At 39.7% G+C, this 26228-nt stretch overlaps 1 protein-coding gene across 1 annotated transcript in view; it reads left to right on the forward strand.

Annotated features, from left to right (window-relative positions):
* Positions 1 to 26228, forward strand: part of ARV1 (ARV1 homolog, fatty acid homeostasis modulator) — a 391241-nt gene that overhangs the window by 83511 nt on the left and 281502 nt on the right. Inside the window, exon 3 of the mRNA XM_044063690.1 lies at positions 25638 to 25791. Within this exon, the coding sequence (XP_043919625.1) occupies positions 25638 to 25791 (154 nt within the window). The remainder of the gene's footprint in view (positions 1 to 25637; positions 25792 to 26228) is intronic.

The raw sequence follows: 26228 nt of genomic DNA on the forward strand, positions 1-26228 counted from the left end.
TTCCATTAACTACTGTTCCCTCTAAGACCCTGTGATTCTTCTGGCGGTGTTTGCTGACATCAGGAAGTTTACAAATAGTCCTGCTGGCTCACCGCTAATTTTAAACTGAACTGCATTTGGTTTTGTCTGTTCTCTCGCCCGGTCGTATCTCCAGGCTCACAGGTAACTCTCATTTGGCTCTAAGAACCTTAATTGTGGACTACGGGTGTGTTTTGGAGCGGTTTTGACCTGCATTGTAGTGTGATTTCAGTTCTGCTGTTATAATTTTATACTGAACTGCAGTGGGTTTTGTCTGTTCTCTCGCCCGGTCGTATCTCTAGGCTTTCAGGTGACTCTCATATGGCCTACGAACCCTAATTGTGGTCTACGGGTGTGAATTGGAGCGTTTTGACTTGCATTGTAGTGTTTTTTTATGCATTGCTGCTACTAGATTTCACTGTGGCATGCCTGCTTGCCAGCTGTAGCTGTGAATGATCTAACGCAAAGGTTGCACGTGTTGCTGACGCACATCTGGCGTCCTTTTTTAACAAAACACATTTTGACTTGCATTGTAGTGTTTTTTTTTTCTGTATTGCTGCTACTAGATTTCACTGTGGCGTGCCTGCTTGCCAGCTGTAGCTGTGAATGATCTAACGCAAAGGTTGCACGTGTTGCTGACGCACACCTGGCGTCCATTTTAACAAAACACATAGCGACTAGGTCTGAAGTCAAATGAAGCTATTATAAACCATTCTGAATGTGTATTTCATGTATACTTGGTGTTATTGTGCCCATAACTACTAAGCGACTTTATTTTGTGCATGTGTTTTTAGTGCTAAGTCGGCGACTCTCAAACTAAACTAATGCCATTCATTGTGCTGTACCTTGCTCAGAACTAACTAGAAATTGTTGCTTAGTGCTGTACTTGGTTAAACTTGCCTAGTGACACAAGTCTAAACCTTATAAAAGGGCATACTTGTAAATGATTCACAAAATGCTATTGATGTGACACTGTCTGTAACTTGCACTGTTTATATATTGTTTCTATCACTGTCTCTAGACTGTATGCGGCTCAGCACTAAAATTTGTCTTAGTCTGCTTTTACCAATTCCACCTTAGTAACCCTAATATTCCTATCTCTTTCCCTTGTGTTCCAGGAAGCCCCCCTCCCTTACCTAACACTGCGAGGCTCCCAAGACCCAAATTCGCGCTCATCGGGACTTCAAACTACAGCGACTACTACAACCAGAACCTACCTTCAAAAAGAAAATAAAACCTCCAACCCAATCAACATTTAAAAATACAGGGTAAACGCAAATCACTACTATCTTACTAATCCAGAAGTATAGCGTTCTAGTCTCAGGGAACTTGCACTGCCACCAGAATACTTTCAGTACTATAAAGCCTCCAAATCTGTCTCTTTACCTGCATCTTTGTAAAGAACTGTAGTTGTAACTCCACTGTGCTGAGTTCCATTAACTACTGTTCCCTCTAAGACCCTGTGATTCTTCTGGCGGTGTATGCCCCGCTCCGCTTCGCCCTCGCTTCGCTCGGGCTCCGCTCCGCTCCCCTCCCTGCCCCCTTATCCCACCCGCCCCCAGTATCCCTACTTTTATAGGAACAAACAGTCCCTCCCACTTTCCCTCTTAGCAAATCCTAAGCTCCCTTGTCACACCCCACTACTCCTCCCACCTCTAGGCCCACACCCATTACCAAATTCTACACTAAGTCTCTTCCCTCTCCCACTACCCTTTTCCTATCTCCATCATGGCCAAATACGTTTTCACTATTACCCCCCTAATAACTATACTTCTCATCACCACTTATTTCCTAACAACATATGAAAACCAAACTCTTATAGGTATCCCTTCCTAAGCCACACCAACTCCCAATACAATCTCCATGTCATTTCTATTCCACCTTCACTCTACCAGGACAAAACTGTATCCCCCAAAATAGTCAACACTACACTTCATTACCCTAAATCTCCACATAGCAAAGCTAATCTCAAAATCCTATTTAAATTACAAAGATTTTTAGTTTACCTAAAAAATCGTATAAACATCGACGGCGATATTCACCCTAACCCAGGTCCCACCACCATGCCAGACTCCAACCCCAATAAATTAACCCGAAAATCTACTGACTCCCTTCTAATACTACATCTGAACCTAAGAAGCATTAACAACAAAGTTCACAACCTTCACGCCATTATAGCTACTCATTCCCCTGACATTATGTGTCTAACAGAAACATGGCTAAAGCCCTCTACTAAGAATGAAGAGATCCTCCCACCAGGGTACAATATTATTAGGGCTGATCGTGCAAAGAAAAAAGGTGGAGGAATAGCTGTTATGTTTAAAAATACCCTGAATATCCTTAAGAATCCAATACAACCTCCTATAATCTCTAACCTAGAAATTATTTCCCTACAGATCTGCCTAAACTCTCAAAAACACATCAACCTCATTGTAACTTATATCCCACCAGGGAACAACACAGAAAACCTGGAGCAAACCCTGAGCTGGCTATCCACCAGCTACCCACAAGAAACCATAGTACTTGGAGACGTTAACATTGACTGGTCTCTCTGTTCTACCCATGCAACTCCACAACCTATCAGTCTACATGGTTTTTCCCAAACCATCCTATCCCCAACCAGAATAGGCAACTCTATTCAAAAAGAAAGCATCATTGACTGGATCCTTACTAATAGGGACTCAAACAACTACACCACAGGCACCCTTCCCAGTGACCTCAGTGACCACCTAATAACTTATATCATTAAACATAAATGCCCAACTTCTAACCCCCCCTATATAGACTAATCAGAAATAAAAAGAAATTCGTCCCACAACTATTTCTTGCCGACCTGAAATCCTGCAACTGGACCATACTAAAAACCCTACCACTCGACGAGAGTGTGTCACACTTCAATGACACATTCCTTAAGATACTTGACTCACATGCCCCACATAGGCAAATTAGATCCAAAGTTCGTATAGCACCTTGGCTAACTAGAGAAACTAAAACCAAAATCAAACTCCGTGACCAAGCCTGGGATAAATGGAGAGCCACAAAAACCTCCCAAGATCGCACTAAATTTCAACAACTAAGAAACACCACTAAAACAGCTGTTACCCAAGATAAAAAACAATACTTCTGCCACCTCCAGCAAAAACACCAGAACAACCCAAAGAAATTCTGGGCAGGTTTTAACAACCTTCTGCACCCAGGTAAAACCTCCACCCCAACCCCCGAGAAACTGATAGAGAAAGGACAGGAAGAAGTAGCCAACACCTTCAACTCCTTCTTCACTGAGACTATCCAAAAATCTAGCCAGTCAACTAACCTCCACTCCCCCATCTGCCGTTCAACAGCACGTTGACACCCCTACCCCTTTCAATTTAAAGCCAGTCTCTTCCTCTTATATACGTACCCTCTTAAAAAAACTTAAGCCAACCACCCTAGCGGATGACCACCTTCCTGCAGAATTCTTACAAATTGCGTCTGATGTAATAGACTACCCCATATCAATCCTTATCAATAGAACTATAACTGAGACGAACATCCCCTCTATCTGGAAGATTTCTTATATCATTCCACTTCACAAAGGAGGTACCTCCATGGAAACGTCAAATTATAGACCAATAGCAATACTGTCCCCAATAGCGAAAATCATGGAGAGATGCATCCACAAACAACTTCTTCACTACCTAACCTTTAATCATCTCTTGTCCAACTCCCAGCACGGCTTTCGCCCCCACCATAGTACAACTACTGCCCTCCTTTCCTTTGTTGACTCCATCAATAACAATCGAAACAACAAACTTATATCCTCTGCCCTCTTTCTGGACCTATCAAAAGCTTTCGATATGGTCAATCATCAGCTCCTTCTTAACACCCTTGAAACCCTGCATCTGGACACTCCAGCACTAAACTGGTTCAAGGCCTACCTCACTGGTAGGCAACAAGCTGTCCTGTGGCAAAACTGTATATCAGGACTGCTCCCAAATACCATAGGTGTTCCTCAGGGCTCTATTCTGGGCCCACTTCTGTTTTCCATCTTCATAAATGACCTTCAATCAGTCATCCCTAAATCCACCTGCATCCAATATGCCGACGACTCCACCCTAATCTGCTCAGACGTCTCCCTCTCGAATCTCCAAACCATCACTCAACACTGTTTTTTTCTAGTTGAAAAATGGTTCACCGATTTGAAACTCCTACTTAACCCAACTAAAACGAAATTATTACTATTCTTCCCCAACGTTTTCTCACCCCTAGGTAAAGAACTCCCAAACACTAACAATATAACCTTCCATGTTAAATCCAACAATGGGACCCTCATAACCCCTGTCACCAGTACCAAATTACTTGGAGTTACCATTGATCATAAGCTCAAATTCGACATACACATTACTCAAACCGTAAAGTCTGTTAACAAAAAACTAGGATCCATGTACAGAATTAAAAATTTCTTAACTCCTTCTACCAAATTAACTATTGCTCGTACCCATCTCCTCTCTTCCCTCCTCTACGCTTCCCCGGTCCTCTCTTTCCTCAATAAACGTGAACTTAACATGCTCTCTCTTGCCTACAACCACATTGCTAGATTTATAACAGGTTCCCCTTATCGAACCCACCATTGTCTTAACTTGAGGAACCTTGGCTGGCTGGAACTGCCTAATCTCCTCAAACTTAACCAACTCACCGAAGCTTACAAAATAATCAACCATCCTGATAAAACTCCCTCACTGTGCAGCATTCTGACTCCATACACTAACCTCAATAGTCTTCGATCATCTAACAGTACCCAGATCCTAACCATTAAAGCTAAGAACTCAGGTGGGGATGCCCTCTACGCCAACTCCATTGGCAAGCCGTGGAACTCCCTGCCAAACTACCTAAGACTTGCAACCTCACACACTCAATTCAAAAGCAACCTTAAAGAATATCTCACAACACAGTGGTTATGCCCATGTCGTGCACCTGACTAACTACATATCTCATACCCTTCGAGTCCCACATCTTCCTAGCCCATTTCCCTTATCCAGATCTCTAAAATCTCTCATTCCTAATAGTAATGAGGTTTATACTTGATCCAGTCTATATTCCATTACTATGTGAAATTAATGCTATGTATAACCTCCAGTATGTTCTTTGTCTTATATAACATCTATGTAATTTTTTTTTCATCTTGTAAATGTTTTGTATTCTCTTTTTTGTAACTCTATTTTGAATCTAATTTAAACATGTACTGACCATTTTGTTTGTTTGGAGCTTTTCTCCTCGGGCCTCTACTGAAAACGGATATGTATCCAGCTAGACTAGCCCGGTTAACAAATGTAAAATAAAATAAAATAAATAAATAAATTAGTTCCATTTGTATCCTTGGAACCGACTGCCTCCACAACTAAATCTTCAGCCCCGAAGGGTTTTATGGAACAGAGAGAGTACCTGTGTAGTCTAAATTCTCAACACTGAAATTATAGATCCAGATGTCTGCCTCATTGCCAACTATTATGGCACTGAGTTTGCAGTCTGAGGAACCAAACATTGTGACTCTTCCGAGAACTTCATATTCTCCCTCAGTTGATCCCTTTCTTGGAAGACTACCTTCTCCTTTCATGGAAAGGCCAAAATCACTATTCATCCTGTCTGTTCATTCCACCTAAAGTTTAACTCAAGATGATGTGAAGAGGCTGGCGAATAAGATACACTGGGTGAAAGGATTGTCCGGTACCTCCTCAACTCCAGCTCCATCAGGTGATGGTGCCGAACCTTCCTTCACCCCTCCAGATTTTCCTCCTCTGACTTCATCTGAAGCATTATAGTCTTTGGCTGCAAGCCTCCCGGTGCCAATTGCATCGGCTCTGGAGTTATCCATATCTTCGGAGCAGGTACTCGCTCTGGGGTCTATGGTCCATTTGGATCTGGAGACCTCTCGGGCAGAGTCTGCCCTGTCGGCTCCAAGGGGCAGGAGCTGAGTCCTATTTTTTCGCAGTCATCTCTGCACCTTGGGGCATTGGCACAGATCAGCTTAGCTCTGGCTTCTGTCTTGGGGGCAGTCTTTTCGGAGCAAGGAGTGACCACGGTTCCGAGGCAGTCTTTCTCAAGTGCAGTCTCCCTTCCCTCTTCAGGGGGGCCAGCTTTCGAGGTGATGGAGAGAGCTCTGACTGCCAGACAGTCGACCCCTTCCACCTGGAGCAAATATCTCTTTCTTCCTTACACCTGGATATTCAGCCTGCATTCCCAGTGGGCCAGCAGCTGCTAAGACTTCAGGAGTTCCAGATAACAGTTATTTCCTCTTCTGATACCTCCCCAGACCACCCCACTTAAGGATATCCCTAAAAAAGAGAAGGTGCAAGAGGAAACACTTGGATTCCCCAGAGGACTGTATCACTGAAGACACCGACTTTGATGAAGGAGAGGGATCCCCAAAGTCATCCACGATGATGTCTCTTTTGGAGACATCCTGGAAATACTGGCAGAGGGGTGACTGGAAGTCCCAAAATTCTTCTTCCGAGTAGTCTGTTACCTGCAGGCTTTTGGCACTCGACCGTCTACCTCTCGGGTGACTTCAACTCATTCAGTTGATCTCTCAGTGGGCATGGAAGGCCCCTGATACTATAGAACCTGTCCCCAGGAGTCCTGATAAAATTCTGTCTGCTCACAAAGACAAACAATTCTGGCCTAAAGGGTCAGCTGTGGATGCTGTGGTCTTTGCGCATCATCGACCTTTGCTTAAGGTCTTTGGATTTTTTGACACACTTCACCAAACTTCAAAGGGATCTCAAATACCCTGGCAAGATCTGTTTCTGAAAAAGCCCAAGATAAGGTTGCTTCCCAGTTGGCTACCCTGAAGTTTGTGTCTAACTCATCTATGAGGCTCATTGCTCATGCAGCTGAAGAGACCACCAGAGTGACAGGTTTGGGCATTGCCATTAAGAGATGCACCTGTGTGACTTTGCAGAGCCATTTAAGTGCACCCTTTGATGGATCATCCCTTTTTGGCCCAGAAGTTAAAGAAACTTTATCCAGGTGTGAGAAAGATGGAAAGACCCTGTCTGACATGGGCATACGTTTTTCCACTTCCCAGCGATCCTTCTCGAGGAACCAGAAAGGCAGTGGAAAGATGTGGTTCAGAAAGTCTCCAAGGTCTTTTCAGGACACGTGGAGATAGTTCCCTTAGGGGCAGAGGGGGAACTTTAATGGAAGATGCCGTTCATGCGGCAGAGATGACCTGCAGAACCAAGGTTTCAGGAATTCTTTCCCAGGTAAACCCTACCACCGCTCCTGAATGGAGGTCCGATTGTCAGCTTCTGGAGGAAGTCAGGGGGCACTTATCCCTGCACCAAAACACCTGGCTGCAAATAACTTCAGATACTTGAGTGCAGAGGATCATTTCCAGAGGTTATTCACTTCCCTTTTCCCTTCCTCCCCCCATATGCAAAAAAATCCCCGGATTTCCTCCCAGTCAGAATGAACAAGCAGTTCTAGAAATCCAAAAACTGTTAGAAAAAAAGAGTCATCCAAGAAGTCTGACCAGACCAGACCAGATAGAGTCCAGAACTTGCTCAAGATTCTTTTTAGTGTCAAAAAGACAGAGGACTTGAGACCAATTTTGGATCCAAGTGTACTGAACAAGTCAGTTTGTCAAACCAAATTCCAGATGGTCACGGTGCAGTCCATACTTCTATTTTTGGAAAAGGACGACTGGTTGTGCTCGTTAGATCGTCAGGATGCGTATTACCATATAAAAAATGGAAAAAACAATCCAGAAGATTTGTCCGCTTTCAGCTGGGAGCCAATCACTACCAATTCAGAACTCTGCTTTTGGTCTCACCACAACCCCTAAGGTGTTCACCAAATGTATGGCAGTAGTAGCAGCTCACTTGAGACTGCAGAAATTCTGAGTGTTTCAGTATCTAGACAATTGGCTCATGACCTCCCTGTCCGGCCACCAATTATTAAAAGTGAGGAATCATGTACTTCACGTCTGTTCCTTTCTGGGAATAACTGTAAATTATGAAAAATCTAAATTGATCCCAACACAGACTTTAGAACGCATAGGAGTGCTTTTAAGTACCCAAACTTCCATAGCATCTCTTCCCCCTGTGAGGTTACAGAAAAAAAAAATTGAGATCCAGAAGATCATCATCAGCAGGAACGTTACCTCTCGTTTAGTCTTACAAGCACTAGGCTCCATGGTGGCAACAATAACTCTAGTTCCCTTAGCAAGATGTCACATGAGAATACTACAATGGCTGCTAGCCTCAGGGGGATTCCATGAGAGATGCTCTTCTACACACTTGGCCCTCTGGGCTACTGTATGCCTTTCCCCTGTTTCCTCTAATTCTGAATCGCCTACAGACAGCAATCAGGCTAAAGAACAAATTAATCCTCATTGCACCTTATTGGCCTCAACAGATATGGTTCCCCTTCCTTTGGCCTTATGTGATTCAGTAACCTTGGATTCTGGAACTGGTTCCAGATTTTCTATCCCATCCAGAGGGACTGCTTCATCCAAACATTGTGAACCTCAAGCTGACAGCATGGTTTCTCCAGTTCCATTAATAGCCAGTCTTCCTTCACTTTCTTCCCCAGTACACCATATTCTTTTGGCCTCACATAAACCAGCTACATGCAAACTCAGTGCTAGTAAAGGGCGAAGATTTACCTTTTGGGCTTGTGACAAGAATGTTGATCCTTTTTCAGTGCCCAGTGATAAGATCCTAGAATATTTAGCTTCACTTTTCAAAACAGTTTCTTCTCAGTCTATCATCAAATTTCAATTAGCAGCTATTTCTAATTTTCGTAATGGTTTTGGAGAGTCTTCCTTGGCTTCTCATAAACTTTGTAAAGCCTTCTTAAAGGGAATACCGTTGTTTAAAACAACCGTGGAAAGATCCTACTCCTCCTTGGGATTTAAACTTATTACTACAGAACTATTGTTCAACCTCCCTTTGAACCATCAGCTAAATGTGATCTAAAGTTTTTGTCCTGGAAGACTATATTCTTAGTGGCAATATCTTCTGCCAGAAGAATTTCAGAATTACAGACCTTATCGTGTAGACCTCCTTATCTGATTTTCCACAAAGATAGAATTTCACTAAGAACCAGTCTCTTCTTTTTACCTAAGGTTGTATCAGAGTAAAATATTAACCAGACTATTCATTTACCTGTATTTTTTCCAAATTTCACTAACAAAAATTAATACTGCTTACATTTACTAGATGTTCACAGACAGTTATGCTTCTGTCTACACAGAACCAAGAATGTAAGAAAATCTGATCAATTATTGGTGTACTTTTCATCTACAAGACTTGGCCAACCATTGGGCAAAGTAACTCTAGCCAGATGGCTCAACAATTGTGTTTCCTTTATCTATAATAAGAAAATCAGTTTACCTAGATCTGTAAGGGCACTTTCTACACTAGTTGTTGCTACTTCAGTTTTTAATCTAGGGCTTCCATGGATATTTGTGCAGCAGCAACTTGGCTACCCCTCATAGCTTTATTACCCATTACAAATTGGATATGTTCTACAGGAGAAGAGCATCTTTTGGTTCTGTGGTGCTCAGGAATGTCCTTCCTTGAGTCCTCCCAAGCTCCTAGATAGCTGGGGTCACTTGTTGCATCAAAAGCTTCAAAGGGCAGAGGGGAGGTGGGAGGGAAATAAAGGATAAAATGAAAATTGACAACATCGGATAAAGAAGTTAGGTACTCACCATAACGTTCCATCTGTGTTGTCTATTTTCATTTATCCTCAGTTTCCCTCCACCCTTCCCCCTGCCCTTCAAAGCTTTTTTGCCACTAGTGTTACTTGTGTATTATTCTAGATATGGACTCTGTGAAGGCTGTTGGGTTACTGTATACTTTGTCTGTGTTTCTGCAAACTCGATCTTGGGTAATGGGAAGAGGAGCATCCTGGGTAAGGGTAAACCTCAAGAGTTTTTGGCCAGGGCAAGCTGTGGTAACGGCTGAGTCTGTTCCGATACTCAGAATTGGACCAATTTGTTAAGGATAAATGAAAATGGACAACACAGATGGAACATTATGGTGAGTACATAACTTATTTTTTGTGCATTAGTATTACGTTAATAGGTTTAGGGATGTTCTAGGAGTGTTTTGTTTTTTGTTTGAGGGTTTTCACTAAAAATAAGTTTTGTAAGATAGGACACAGGTTCAAATAGATATGACTAGAAACAACTGTGTAAAAGATCAACCTGCCAAACATTACTGTATGCATGTAGCACAAAAGATGGAACTTGACATTTAAAAAAAGCTATTACACATAACAGGTGGGAATAATAACTTCTTAACATAATGACAACACTTTCTATATTATCTTTAATGCAAATAGTCTCACAGAGATGTACAAAAAAGAAACAGTATGAAACTATATTAAAAATGTAGAGTGCAAATAACTATGCTACAAGAGACACATTTGGGAAGAACTGGGCAGGTGAATTTGATAAAGAAAGGTTTTCAGGATGTTTTTCAGCGGAATATCTGGGACAAAGGAACAGGGAAGTACTTACAGTATATTAATTGCAAGAGAAGCTCCCATAGTGGTAGATGTGGATAAAAAAAGATAATAACAGTAGATTTGTAGCACTAAGGGGCTATGGCAAGAGAGGAGGATTACCCTGGCATGTATTAATATTCCACCTAAAACTGCTATAACGGAACAGAATAGCTTTAGTATCGTCCTAGTTCAGATTTGCTGGCTCTGGGCTTGTTTGTCTCTACAGTGATTGTTCAAAGCACAGGAACAAGCCATCTTGAATTAGCAGAAGCCTTTCTTTACCTTGGCTAGACTGTGTTAATTGGCTGCTGGCTAGTGGGGGCTGGTTCTTTTGTGCTTTTTAAAAAAAAATTGTCTAAGGTTGCATCTTCTGGTATTTAAGCCCTAACTTTGAGAGGATTTCTGTCTATACACACTGAGCAGAGTGGAAGAGGGGCGTTGGCTACAACTCTGATCTGAGATATATAAGTATCCTGTCCTTTTGGATTATTTATACTGATTATTGTTTCTAGCAATTTATCTATAGCACTTTTTATTGCCTGCTGCATAGTTTTTAGTGCATTTTATTGCTATTAACTAATCTGCACGGGTAACTGATTTGTTTGCAGTTAAAAGCATTCTGTAGAGTCTCTGTTCTCCTTTTTCTGTTTAAAAACTTTAATTTTGTGGCTTTCTGTAGTGTTTACTGTCTAAAGAGTGTAGGCTTATAGCTTTAGTATTGGTCCCCAGCCTCCCTCCCTGTTAGTGTCTTGTTGTTATACTTGGTGGCTTTGCAGTTGCCTGCCCCTACTGTAAACTTGATCTGGGACACTCCTCCCAGTCTAGTGTCATTAGCTCATTCTACCTAATACAGAGAGAACATCTGAGAAGGCCTTCTGTTTCTCCTTTTTCCCTTTCAAAAAAAAAAAAATGCCTGAATCTCCTTGTGTTCTGACTGTGCTTCTCAAACATTTTGGAAATATAGAGTATATTTTAGGGCAATTATAACTATAATTGCCTTAATATTGCTACAACTCAAGTGCTCTGTGTTGCACTGCATCTGAATTGTGTGTGTCTTTTAGCTGCTTTTCTGTATATATATATATATATATATATATATATATATATATATATATATATATATATATATATATATAGACTTCTGTGTATATGTAGACTAGCTACTTATTCTGCTGTATTACTGCCTCTTAAATCGTTTTTTAGTTGTGCACTTGCCATGCTTCATTTAAAAAGTTTTAAATTGCTAATTTTGTAGAGTTTTCATTGCATTTACTGTTTAGGACTACACACTCAAGTGTATTAGCCTTTTCTGTGTTTATTTACTGTATTATTGCATTGTTTAGCCTGTTTTAACAAAAAAAAATACTATCTTGTTTGTTCATTTCCCGCCTTTCCTAGCCAGTCCATATCCCAGGCTTTGCTTGTCTCAGGACTTGTTCTGTGTTCAGATTTATCTAGACCTTGCTGTGGTAGAGGGAAGTCCTACTGCTTACCAGTGGGAGTGGTGAGCATTATACTGCCTATCTAATGCTAGAGGAGTGGTTTCCAGCTCTGAAATTGTAATTTTATTAGCCTTTTTGGGCAGATTTCTGTCCCTTTCAACTTTCTGGCTTACAAACGCGTGTGTTGGCACATTTTTCGCATTGTGCAGCACTGTGAGGCTACAGTTAAACTATTCCAGGTGCCAGAAAGTCTGCTCTTCAAATTTTCCTTTAGAACTAGCTGGTTTCTCAGTAGTAACACTAAAATATGAACTCCTGTGACTAGCACTTGCTCTAGAACCTGCTGGAAAGCTCTAGGAAGCCTGAAACTGATACAAGCACTCAGCTCTCCTTGTCAATAAGGATAAATTAATCGTAGGCACTAAGCAGCCTATAATTGCAAACTACCTTGCAAAGGTAAGTTAAAACAGCTCTTATACTTTGCAAAAAAAGCACCTAAACAGGCATGTCCAAGGGTCAGCTTCCGGTGAATTCTCCTGTCCACCTGGTGAATCTGGGCATACTGGGGCAATGCGGCAACTGCCTCATGTACATAGACAATCCTCTCCTCCTACCACCCAACACTACAACCTGTGAGAAATGCACTTACATAGCCAAACTGGAAGCAAAGCTCTCTCCAGCCAAGATTGTGCTAGACAGTCAAGAGAAGGTCAACACCTGCACTACACCTCAAGCAACTCATAGCCCTTCAAAACATACACCATCAACACCCACACAAAGCAATTCTAAACCCACACATGCGGAGGCCCTTAACATTAACCTACCCAAGCAACAAGGACCTCCGAAGCTGAAACGCAAACAAACACCAGTCATAACCAAAGTGACACATAGCTCACAACACCAGTGTGCCACCCAACAACAGCCCCTAAGGCAAGACAATGTACCTAACACTTTAGTCATAGGTGACTCTATAGTCAGGCATACTGATGTCCCACTCACCAGGCTGAACAAGGAGAAAATTACAGTCAGCTGCCTGTCGGGTGCCAGGATCCACCACATAACGCATGCACTCAAGTCACTCCACAACAAGTACAAATACGACTCTGTCATTGTCCATGTTGGAGTGAATGACTTGAGACATACCTCCCTGGACTACATGAAAAGAGACATGGAAGAGCTCTCGGATCATGTGGCCCAGGCAGGTATGACCCTAGCCCTGAGTAGCATCCTGCCTTCGGCCAGAATGATACCACAGTGTAAGGACAAAATGATTGACTTAAACAATTGGCTAAGCTTCTGGTGTCATTCAAAGGGGATCCAGTATCTGTCTGCCTGGGAAGACATGATTGACAAACCAAGGTGCTTTGCCAGAGGTGGTCTGCACCTGTCATCTCTTGGATTCAGGTTACTGGCTAAAGCTCTTGCCACCCCTATAGTGCCTTTTTTAGGCAAGGTTCAAAGGATAAAACCATCACCATAACAGATACAAGCATGCAAAATCTGAAGGTAATGCTACTCAATGCTAGAAGTCTAAACCTCAAAATGCACTCTCTCGAGGCACTCCTAAAAATGGAGAACATCGATATCTGTGCAGTAACTGAGACCTGGTTCAAGGCTCCAGAGATCACCCCTGCAATACCAGGCTACAACTCTTACCACACTTTTTGGCCACAAAACCAAGACCGAAACACTAAAGGTGGAGGAGTGTCCATATTCACACCTCCAGGCTAGTTGCCCAACACAATGCATCTGAAATTCTCCAGGTGCAACTAACACTAGGTAAGACTGCAGTCCAAATTGTAGCTTGCTACAGATCCCCCACCATGCCCCAAGATTCTCACTACACCTTTCTAAACATACTGGAAAATATTAAGATACAACTAAACACCCTAATACTGGGTGATTTCAACTACCCCCCCCCCCCCCCCCCATTAACTGGGAAACTACTCGGGTACCAACTCCTTTTCCCAACGGTTTTTGGAATTCATAAATTCCAATGCCCTGGATCAACTAATCCATTGTCCCACCAGGGGCTTCAGTATCCTAGACCTGGTCATTACCAACATGGGAGATAGATGCTCCACACCAGTGGTCACCCCCCTCATTGGTGAGGTCTGACCATAAGCAAATCACTCTTGACATCCACATCCCACTCCCCAGTAAGGAAACCTCCTTAAAAAACTTCTCCAAAGCCAACTTCATGCTACTGAAGTCAGAAGTGACAAACTTCATGACACCCATACAGACGGGATCTGAAAATTTGACTGCAGAATCCTACACTAAGGCACTGTACGAGCACATCCACTCGTGCATGAATCGTGCCATCCCAAATAGAACCAAGATGCTCTTCTCCAAAAAAAGGAAGCCAATTTGGTGGTCCCCTGCTATAAGCAAACTATACAACAGAAAGAAGAAACTGTTGCAGAAAAGAGGAAAATCCCAGGATGCAAAAAAACTCCCTCACCAGCCTCAGTAAGAAGCTGAGATCCCTCATAAAATCCTCAAAAGCTGGTTACGAAAATAAAATTGCCAAAGATTCCAAAGACAACCATAAGACAACAACTTAAGAAAAGTCTGAGAGAAATACCAGTTTTCAGCAGGGAATGTTAATTACAGGTAGAGTTTGATTTGCAGCAGTGAAGATGTATCTGGGGAGAGCAGAATGGAAAATATAACCAAAGAGTAGATTTTTGAAGAAATTTATGAAAAATATTTGGCATCGAAGATATGAATTCAGTAGCAGAAGTCTGGAGTGAATTTATTTATTATTCCCCAAGATCTAAAAACTGGGATAGGATAGACAGAGCTTATATTTCACAGGAACATGTGCATTTAATTGAAAGTTTTGATAACGTAGCCAATAACTATTTTTAGATCACATGCCAATAATAACTAAAGTAAAAATGCAAGATATTGAAATAAAAATGAGACACTGACTCTTTCCATCTATCTGTTGAAAAGAGAAGACTTTAAGGAATTTTCTGAAAATATAGCTAGGGAGTGAGATAAAACTGAAGAGTTTAAAATAGGGTGGAAATGAAAGAAAGAGAGCTGTGGTTAAGAAGTAAGAGTAGAGCACCCAGTTATACCAAATATTTTTGGTATACTTAATGTGCATAAGGATATTTCTGATCCACTCCTTTTGCCTGTTGTGGCTGCTTCTGGTTCCAGGACTCATCCCTTGGCTGTATATGTTGACAAGAGTATTAAGACCTTGCGGTCCCTTTTTAGTTGCATTCTTAAGGACTCATGGGACTTTTTGAGTAGCATTAAACCTGAGTTTTTCCATAAGAGCTGGCTCTTAGTCATGACTGACGTTAAATATTTATTCTCCTACATCCCACATGACATGGGACTTGACTGGTTACAGGAGTTTGTAAACACTCACAGTGATTTTGACAGTGGTATGGTTAATATGATGTCTGAGTTTATGCAAATTATTTTGAGTAATAATTCTGTGTTTTTGAGGGCAAATACATCAGACAGGACAGTGGCGTTGCAATGACTGCTGCTTGTGCCCCTTTATTTTTTGGATATCATCATGAGGTACTAGGAGTTCAAGCCTGTCTGTGTTCCCCTCTTTGTTCAAGCAGTATCTCATTTCCCGTTTTAGATTTTTGGAAGACATTTTATTAATCTGCAGTGGTGATGAGGTTGAGTTAAAGGATTTTAAAGATTATTTAAATAGTACTACTACATTTTTGATTTTTATTTATAATGTTTTAGCTAGTTGTATTAATTATTTGGATGTACTTTTGGAAAAAGGTTTCAGCATATGAAAAAAAGCTGTATAGGAAGCCCACATTTTCTAACAGATACTTGCATTTTGGTAGCTGCCACCCCTCTAAGCAGAAATGCAGTTTGGTGAAGGGCCAAATTGTGAGATTAGCCAGGATAATTTCAGAGTATGGTGATCTTCAGGAGGAAATAGAGTTTTTGACATTCCTAGTCTTGGAAAGAGACTATCCAGAAGTTTACTTGATGAGGTGTAGTATGAAATTAATAGGGGAAGGAATTCTAAGTTACTTCCACTTTGGGGACACCAGGAAAGATTGAGTTGTTCTATGAAAAGCACCAAGGTACCTTTCCACAATAGTTTGGTGCTTAAATATACTCAGGAAAGTAATATGATCATTAGTTTAGTTTAAGCAAATTAGAAAGTTGTCAATAGTGATTCTAAGTTGAGAAAAGGTGGGAAATGTCCCATTTTTCATATAAGAAATGTAAAGCACAAAAAATACACAAAAGGATCCAAGGACGACCAAAGAACTCCCAAATAAATCCGTCTTTAATAAATAAGAATAAAAGCATAAGTGCTTTTGTAGCAAAGCTACTTCATCAGATGCATATCACAACTAAAGGTTCAGCTCATTATAGGTTCATAGGTTCATACTAGGCTATCTGCCCAAGGGCATTTATAAGCCTAGCCCATAGTTATGTGGCTTTCGCCACCCCTTTAGTTTGAATAAAAACTATGCCTATCATTTTTCTGTGCCTCTGTCAAGCAGTGACACTGAAGTAATCCCTGGGGTATATCTGCAATCTCCCATCCATTGGTCAAGATTCCTCTTGAACAAGGCCTGCTCTGCCTCACATGTACCGGGATTTTGTTCCACAGCATAGGAGTCTCTGGGTGATGAATCTGTCCCTCCAGCACGCTCTATTTATAACCGTGTCTAAGTCTCCGCCCTTGTGTTCTGAGGGATCTAGATTTTTTGAGGTGAAGCATATTCATCAAATCTGGGTTTGACATGGCCTTATATGTCAGGCACAGGTCACCTCTGAGCAAGCAGTATGAGACTGAATAGAGCTGGAGTTCTTTCAGTCGGGCAGCATAAGGCATATTTTTGAGACCCTTTATCCTTTTGGTGAGCAACTTTTGGGGCCTTTCAAGCTGCAGCAGGTGTCTGGTCAGATACATTCAATCATAGGTCTAATGAGTGATGAGTACATGACCTCCTTGATCTAGATGTGAATCCCTTCATGATCAGGTGGGCGATATAGAAGGTTTACCTAACTACTTTAGCAACATGAGTGTCAAACGAAAGGCTACTGTCAACTTGGGTCCCCAGATCCCTGATGACTTTTTCTGTGCTCAGTGGATTGCCACCTATATGGTAGCTAGGTAACCTTGTTTTGGTATGACTATGCATTTTAACTTCAGGCCATGGCTCTGGCACCAGTTATCCGCTTCTGTGAGGCCCTTCTGGAGGATATCTGTGTCAGATGTGTTTTCGTTTGCAGTCATCTGCAAACTTTGTCAGCCATAACCCTCCTGTGTTTGCTTGTACTTCAGAAAAGTAGATGCCGAACAAGAGTGGACCCAGGACTGAGCCCTGTGGGACACCACTTGTGACAGGCTTTGAGTCTGACATGGCTCCAGCAACTCTGACCCTGTGGGTTCTGTCACTTAGCCAGTTTGCAACCCATCTTGTGATGTATGGGTTTACATTCAAGCTGATGAGTTTTTCGATGATACCTGAGTGGGGTATTGTGTCGAAGGCCTTTGCCAGGTCGAGGTAGGCTGTATGGACTGCCTTTCCTCATCAATGGCCTTGGTGACTGTCTCGAAAAAAGTGACAAGTTTAAGAGGAGGATCTCTCTGCTGACAAAGCCAGCAAACTGGGTTGGTCAAAGTCTGCAAGTTCCCTATGTCTTTATTTATGAGTTCCATTATGATCCTCTCCATGGCTTTGCAGATAAGGCTTGTCAAGCTAATGGGGCGTAATTTCCAGGGTCTGTGGAGGCAGAAGTGGGACCCTTGGCACGATCCTGAGGTGAGGCTAAGATTAAACAGCTGTCCTAACTGTGGGTTTAATTTTTTTGCCTTAGTGAGGCAGTTCTCACCTCCTTTTGGGGGAGAAGTTTGCACTGAACCTGTCAGCCAGTATGTTAGCAATGTGTGTAGGTTCAGTAATTTTCACATCATTTTGAACTAATTCTGAGCATATCTGGGAGTTTCCTTTTCTAACATAGCTAAAGAAGGCCTTATGATTGTCTTTAGAGTCCTTGGCGATTTTTCTCAAAATTTGCCCTTGGATGATTTTTTTAGAGCTTTAGTTTTTTTTTATAATGATCAAAGGTGTCTTACCTTTCAAGGATTTTGCTCTATTAAATACACTAATTTTAAAAAATCACGACTAAAACGCTTGCTTTCTTAAAGCCATACATCATAAAAAACACTCATAAACAATATATGCATATGCGCATAAGTAAAACACATCCAAAATTCTATATAAAACATATAAACATATGTCATTAAAATAAATAATATAATAATGATTCAAGATAAATAAATGCCATACTGTCTTCTGTTTAATGGTCTGGCTTTGAGTTTAGGTCTCAAAGGTACTCTGTCATTCAGGCCATGTCCATAGTCTCCACGCAATCTTAACTATCCATTTGGCTTCTAACTGTTCAGTTTGATTCCTAATATCACGTTTCCTAATGCTCTCAAAGGTACGTCCTATCACCATAAACTTAAAAAAATGAGAAATGTCTGTATCCACAATATGCTTAGATAGAGCACTAACTGTATCGTCTTTACCTACATGGTAATAGTGTTCCTTAATCCTACCTCTGAGTGCTCTATCAGTTTTACCAACAAAGAATTTCATACAAACTGAACAGTGAGCTAAATAAACCACATGGACACTACTGCATGTCGCAGAAACATTAAAACTATGTGTTCTGTTTTGATCAGGATAGTTTACTGTAAATATCAGACTTGACAATGTCCACATGCGGTAGTACATCCATGACCCATACTAGATGACATATTTCTTGGGAAGCATAAACGTCTCTTTAGAGACTTCATATTCTTATACACAAATCCAGGTCTAGTGTCTGCTATAGCTCTAATGTCATTGTCTGTAGTCAAAATGCCCCATTGTTTTTCAATAATCTCACTATAATGTTTAATATCACTGGAATAAAATAAACATAACTTTAACTTATCATTCTTCAGAGGTGCAGCTTGCAGACTGCCAGTATACTTTTCACCAAAGTAGGGTGTGGTGCTACTGGTTCTCAAACCAGACACCAACTCAATATTCTCAGCAACATCATTTTGTGCATAGCCCCTAGCAGTAAAGGCTTCCATTAAATAATTGGTTTGTCTGGTAAATTCCGAATCTTTTACATTCAACCTGGAGGCTCTATAGACCTGACTCCTAACCACGCCTTTAAACACGTGGTGGGTGCATACTCTCTTTATACAGAAAATGATTACGATGACATGGCTTTCTATATAATTCAGTCATGATACAACCATTTATATCACAAATTACTCTAACATCTAAAAATTCTACAAAAGCAATTGACATTTTATGAGGAAAATTCAAAAATGAAGTAGTAGTATTAACATAACAAATGAACTCATGTAAAGCTTCAATAGGACCCTCCCATAAAATAAAAATATCGTCCACAAATCGACGATAAAAGATGACTTGTTTACTGAAGAGCTTTACATGAGTCCATTTGTTGTGTTAATAATACTACTTCATTTCTGAATTTTTTTCATAAAGTTCAGTTGATTTTGTAGAATTTTTAGATGTTAGAGTAGTTTGTGATATAAATGGTTGTATCGTGACTGAATTATATAGAAAGCCATGTCATCGTAATCATTTTCTGTATAATGAGAGTATGCACCCACCACATGTGTTTAAAAGCGTGGTTAGGAGTCAGGTCTATAAAGCCTCAAGGTTGAATGTAAAAGATTCAGAATTTACCAGACAAACCAATTCTTTAATGGAAGCCTTTACTGCTAGGGGCTATGCACAAAATGATGTTGCTGAGAATATTGAGTTGGTGTCTGGTTTGAGAACGAGTAGGGCCAGACCCTACTTTGGTGAAAAGTATACCGGCAGTCTGCAAGCTGCACCTCAGAAGAATGATAAATTAAAGTTATGTTTGTTTTATTTCAGTGATATTAAACAGTATAGAGAGATTATTGAAAGACAATGGGGCATTTTGACTACAGACAATGACATTAGAGCTATAGTAGATACTAGACCTGGATTTGTGTATAAGAATATGAAGTCTCTAAAGAGACATCTATGGTTCCCAAGAAATATGTCACCTAGTATGGGTCATGGATGTACTACCGCAGGTGTACATTGTCAAGTCTGATATTTACAGTACTGGTGTATTTGACCATCCTGATCAAAATAAAACATATAGTTTTAATGTTTCTGTGGCATGCAGTAGTGTTCATGTGATTTATTTAGCTCACTCTTCAGTTTGTATGAAATTCTATGTTGGTAAAACTGATAGAGCACTCAGATAGGATTAAGGAACACTATTACCATGTAGGTAAAGGTGATGCAGTTAGTGTTCTATCTAAGCATAGTGTGGATACAGACATTTCTCATTTTTTTAATTTTATGGTGATAGGACGTACCTTTGAGAGCATTAGGAAAGGTGATATTAGGAATCAAACTGAACAGTTAGAAGCCAAATGGATAGTTAGATTGCGTGGAGACTATGGACATGGTCTGAATGACAGAGTACCTTTGAGACCTAAACTTGGAGCCAGACCATTGAACAGAAGATCGTCTGGCATTTATTTATCTTGAATCATTATTATTATATTATTTATTTTATTGACATATGTTTATATGTTTTACATAGAATGTTGGATGTTTTTTACTTTTGCGCATATGCACATATTGTTTGAGTGTTTTTTTATGATGTATGTATTTAAGAAAGCAAGCTTTTTAGTCATGTGATTTTTTTTAATTAGTGTATTTAATGAGCTGATCCTTTAGTTGTGATATGCATCTGATGAAGTAGCTTATGCTTTTATTCTTATTCATTAAAGATGGATTTATTTTGGAGTTTTTTGGTCGTCCTTGGATCCTTTTGTGCATTTTTTGTGCTTTGCAATTTTTTTTAGTGGACCCAGGTTCTGGTATTGGTTGGTGGCTGTCATATTTTATCACTTTATATAAGAAATATATTAACTTAAAAGGAAAAATTGATAGTGCTGTAGCTGCAGACCTAAATGTTAGTATAGAATCCAATAAAGGTACCATAAAATGTGAATCTAGCAAACAATGTAGTTGGTTATATTTATGAAGGCAAGGTGATCAGGTTACCTAATTTAAATTATACTTTCCATTTTAAACAGAGCTTTAACTGTAAAAGTATAGGTGTAGTGTACCTGGCATTGTGTGATTTTTGTTTCTCCTTTTATGTCGGAAACACAGTGTGTTCTTTATGAAGGAGAATTTATGAGCATCTCTATGACATTAGCCAGAAAAAGGAGCTTAAGACATTGTACAGACATAAGATTACTTGTGGAGAGAGCAAAAAAAAGTTTACATTTTTCTTGGGGCGGCACATGGGAGTATAATATAGAATAAAAAGAACTTTTGTTGCAGCTATGTTTGAATGCTAGTGAAAAACCTGAGCTGAATAACACAATTTTTATTACTACTGCATTAATGTTAAGGGTGACTAAGCTGTAAAAATTATTTTCTCTTATTTTTATTCTAGGTTACTTCAGGTTGGACTCATTACAGCAGCATACACCTGTATGAAATGTGGCCAATTTTATATGTATGAAATGTATAAGCAGTATTATTTTTTAGTACCACTTGATTGATTTTAGCAACCACCTACAAAAAATTATGGATCTATTTTTTATATTCTTTACATATATTAGTGTTTTTAACATGTATATTTCTATGTAAATAGATTTTAGTTTCTTTTGGAGGAAACTGGCAGAGTGCTTATTAACTGTATGCACTTTGAAATATTTTAACTGTTTTTACAGCCTGCAGTCTCATTTTATCTTTATTATTATTTTTTTTCTCTTGATTATGATTGGATGAGTTGTAATCTTTTGAATTACTGATCATTTGCTTTGGGTAGTTAACCCACTTTTTAATGTATTTAAGATGAATGGTTTGTGTTATCTTAGTTCTGATGAGGTCCCATTACATAGGGATGAAAGCGCTCAACTGTTTTTATTATTTAATACAGTTATTTATACTGCTCATTCACAGCTGGGTTTTCACCAAGATCATTTTATTTTCGGTTTTTTGTTGTTTACTTGGTGAATATGTTGGTAGTTCTATGGTTAAGAAGTAACAACAATTGTTGAGAGGGACTGACAAAGGTTAAATTATTGCAGATTAGTGGGAAGTTCACAAAATAAGAAGAGGAACAATTGCAGAATGCTAAATAGAAAATAAAGGATTACCTCAATAATATACGTGAGTTCAGAAAGACTGCTGTTAAGCAACTGTTATTTGATAATACCTCCAGAGCAGAAAAACTTTTAGCACAATGTCTCAGGCAACAGAAAGTAGAAAGGGTTGTCAACAAGCTTAAGAAGGTGTAATAAGGAAGATAACAAAAGAATCCTGTAGAGGTCCTAGAAATATTTTGGAGATTTTATGAAAATCTCTATAGGGCAGAGAAATATGGAAATCAAGAAAATGTACAAATGGAAATGTTTATGGAAGAATTAAATATGCCAAGGTTAGAGGTAGGTGAGGTTCAGTTACTAGGAATTAGGATAGGAGAAGATAAGATAAAAATGGTGATCTATTACCAATATACAGGAATGTCCCTAGGAACAGATGTTATTCCTGTGGAAGTTTGGAAGCTTAGGCAGGAAAAAACTGATAAATATCTGAAAAGTTTTGTTTAACAGTATCTTAAGAGGAGAGGAAGCACTAACATCCTGGAAGAAAGTGGTGGTGGCTGTAATACCTAAAGAGGGTAAAACCCATCAGATTCAGCTTCATATAGGCCCATTTCAATTCTAAACCATTATCATAGTGTTTATTTTTACAATGGCTAAAAGAATGGCAGAGTTGATGTCAAAATTGATAGATATGGATCAGTCTGATTTTGTGGAGTGGAGGCAAACATGTGACAACATTAACAGAGCAATGATGATCCAGAGGGAAGCAGAATATACGAAAATACCACTGTTACTGGTGGGTCTTGATGCAGAGAAAGCATTCAACAGAGTAAGCTGGGATTTTATGAGCAGGGCAATGGAGACATTTGCATTCTCTGATAAAATTATAAGATTGATTAGGAGGATATGTGAGAGATCAGAGGTGAAAATTCAAGTGGGTGGGTTCCTTTTGTTAATTTCTGTTTGAGTAGAGGAACCAGGCAGGGTTATCCTCTTTCCCCTTTATTTGCATTATATTTAGAACCATTGTCAAAGAAAATAAAGGACTCAGAAGTTCAAGGATATCATTGGCATGGTAATCAAAAAAGCTGGCTTTATTTGCAGATAATATTTTATATGTGATAAAACCAGAAAAGGACATCTCAGTGTTGTGGAACATTTTGAGAGAATTTCAAGTCTTTCTGGAATGCAAAATTAACGAAGCTAAAGCAAAGGCAATAACTGTAAACTATATACCCCCCAACAAACTGGTTTAACAATATCAATATTTATGGGAACATGGTAAATAGAAGTGTGACAGCTAAGGATATGTGGGACGACACTAACCAAAAGCCAATGCAAAAACTGTGAAATTGGAGGCTGTATTTTATGGATATGGATAACAAGATACAATGAGTTAGAGTTAAAATGTTTTTAGTCCCTTTAGTTTTATACACAGGTCAGGCATATTTTTATCAACCAGGGAAGAAGTTGTGACTAGCAAACAGTAAAGAACTGAATGATTTTATCTGGGAGGGGAAGATGGCAAGAGTCTAGTGAGATAAGCTGATTCTTCCAGTAAAACAAGGCAGTTTGGGATTACCTGATTTGAAGTGGTATTTCAGAACTACACAGTTAAGGCTCCTATATATAGCACATGCAGAAAGCTGTAATTCAAAGTGGAGAGGGAGGATGCCAAAATCGGGGGGAAGGGGGCTCAAGAAACAAGGAAAGACTGGGATTTCTGATGCATATCCTTAAGGAGAATAACAGTAACCATAAAGAATGTTATATTCATAAAGTAGCTGAAAGTATTCTAAGACCTAAACCAGGAGAATGGATAAAGGAAATTTTGTCTGTAGGGATGACTGCAATTAGGGATACAGACAGCAGGCAAGAGGGGGCTGGGAATTATTGGAGAAAAGTGGCAAAGGAACCAAGGTATTGGAAGCAAATAGAGGGAAAGATAATACAATGGGAAGAGGCCAATAATTTTATTCGGACTGCTGGCTAGAGATTGCCTTCTCTATCAAAGATTGATATCAGAGTATAAGCAAAGAGAAAGAAATAGGGGGATCCAAAGGGAAAGACCAACCCTGGTAGAGCTTTTACTAAATGTAGAGCAGAAGCTGCCGTTAAAAAGGGGATACATTAATAGAACATGTAAAATATTGTGTGATAACTATAAGAATCAATCAGAGGAGGTTAGGAAGGATTGGGAAAGAGAGACTGGATAAGCAATTTGCAAAGAAACAGTAGCAGGATAGATGTATGTCTCCCAGACACGCAACAAAGTCTGGAAGATTTAGGATCTTTTCTTAGAAGTATTTACTTAGGTATTTTTATACTCCAAATAGACTTGAAAGAATTTTTCCACCGGTAGATAGCAAATGTTGGAGGTGTGATGGAGAGGAAAGAGGTAATCGAGAATATTTTTTGGGAGTATAATGAGTTGGCAAACTTTAAAATTTCCTGCAGTCTGCTCTATCAGAAATACTGGGTGGGCAAATTGGTATAACTAAGGGAATGATTTTTTTTAGCTATGATACAGAATTGGAATTGCCCACAGACATAGTAGGCCTTACTGAGTCTAATTATGCTGACTGCCAAAAAAGCAATTAGTAGAAAATGGAAATCAAAATCTAAACCAACTGTACTAGAGGAAGTGAATATAGTAATAAAGATAAAATAACTGGAAAAGAAATCTTTAGAAAAGGGTAGGAGCAAATTACATAGAAAAAAGGGAATTGTGGGAACAATACATGCATAATAAAGTTTTGGAGGAGGAATGAGGTTTAAAAAAGTCAGGATTTGAATGAGCTGTGTAATGTTTGGCTGGCAGTGCCTGGATAGATTATAAGTAGTGTATAATGTTTGCAGCTAAAATATATTAGTATGGTTTGTTTTCATTTATATAAATGTATGATTGCCTGTGTAAAAGTTCCAGGAATTCAACTCTCTGTATTGTGCAGTTGTTTAGCTCCTTGTACTGTGCAGTTGTTTAGCTCCTTCTACCCTGCTGATTGCTGCTTCATGCTTGAAATTCTACCTAAACAAGGAAAGCTCTGCCCTAGAGCAACTAATAAACAATGGAAGCATTTGTTTTGTCTGTCATCCAGTGCCCCATTTGGTAGGTCAGGAATACCCTTCTTCCATTTCCCTGTGTCTGGTTGTCTCACCAGCATGACTATGGGCTGCCTCTTTAAGTGGAGCAATGCATATGTATTAACTTGTTTAAGAAAATGGGTGTCAAATTTTCATGGTTGGTTCTTAATTTGCAGGAAGGTGCCCAGTGGTGGCATGATGGGAACTAGAAGGCTTAGAGAGATGTGTACGCTTTTGCTGGCTTGTGCATTATGCCATGACACATGTTGGGACTGGTATGTGGAGATGTCTAAATGTTGATCCTCTCAGATTTCATTTGAATGGGCTTTGCTGAAGATGTACCCTCTCAAAAGACCAATCAGCACCCTCAGTGCATGTTTGTTACTATGTGCCTTTTAATTCACAGACATTTGATTATTATTTTAATTACTTTGCTTTCCTAGATTCATTGGAAGCTTTGCATATTTTGCTTACTTTGTGAAGCATATCTGAGATGGTCACAACTTCGAGATTCGAGCCAAAGTAATGATCCTGCTGATATAATTCGATATGCTAAAGAATGGGATTTTTATAGAATGTTTGGAATGGCCAGCTTAGGTAAGTGCTTTACATTTTATGTTAAAATAAATAACATAATCTGCTGCCTCTCTTTGAAGAGAAATTCTGCAGCAACATTACAAAATGGCCTTACTTTTAGCTGTATTGGTCTACTGCCATTCTGTTTTTCTTTTTCTTTCTTTTAATGTAGTACTGCCATTATCCTTCTGATGTCAGTCTTTTACCACTGTGACATTTACTTCAGTGCTGTGCACTTCTTTATTAAAAGAAAAAGGTTCTATTTCACAGTTGCCAGTTCTTTCTGCTTCAGAACAGCAGTGATAATAAAGGCCTTATGGTTTCATTTTGCAAGAGGTTTGTTTAGCCATTGTTTACATGTATTTGTATCCATTTATGCCTTTGTTCTAAAGCTTATAATTTGTTTGGTCCCCTGCATAGATATTCTTCAGCATTTTTGTTAAGCACTGGGCTATACA

Source organism: Protopterus annectens, chromosome 1.part0 (assembly GCF_019279795.1).
Source record: "Protopterus annectens isolate FY-2018-M chromosome 1.part0, PAN1.0, whole genome shotgun sequence".
Classification (NCBI taxonomy): Eukaryota; Metazoa; Chordata; order Ceratodontiformes; family Protopteridae; genus Protopterus; species Protopterus annectens.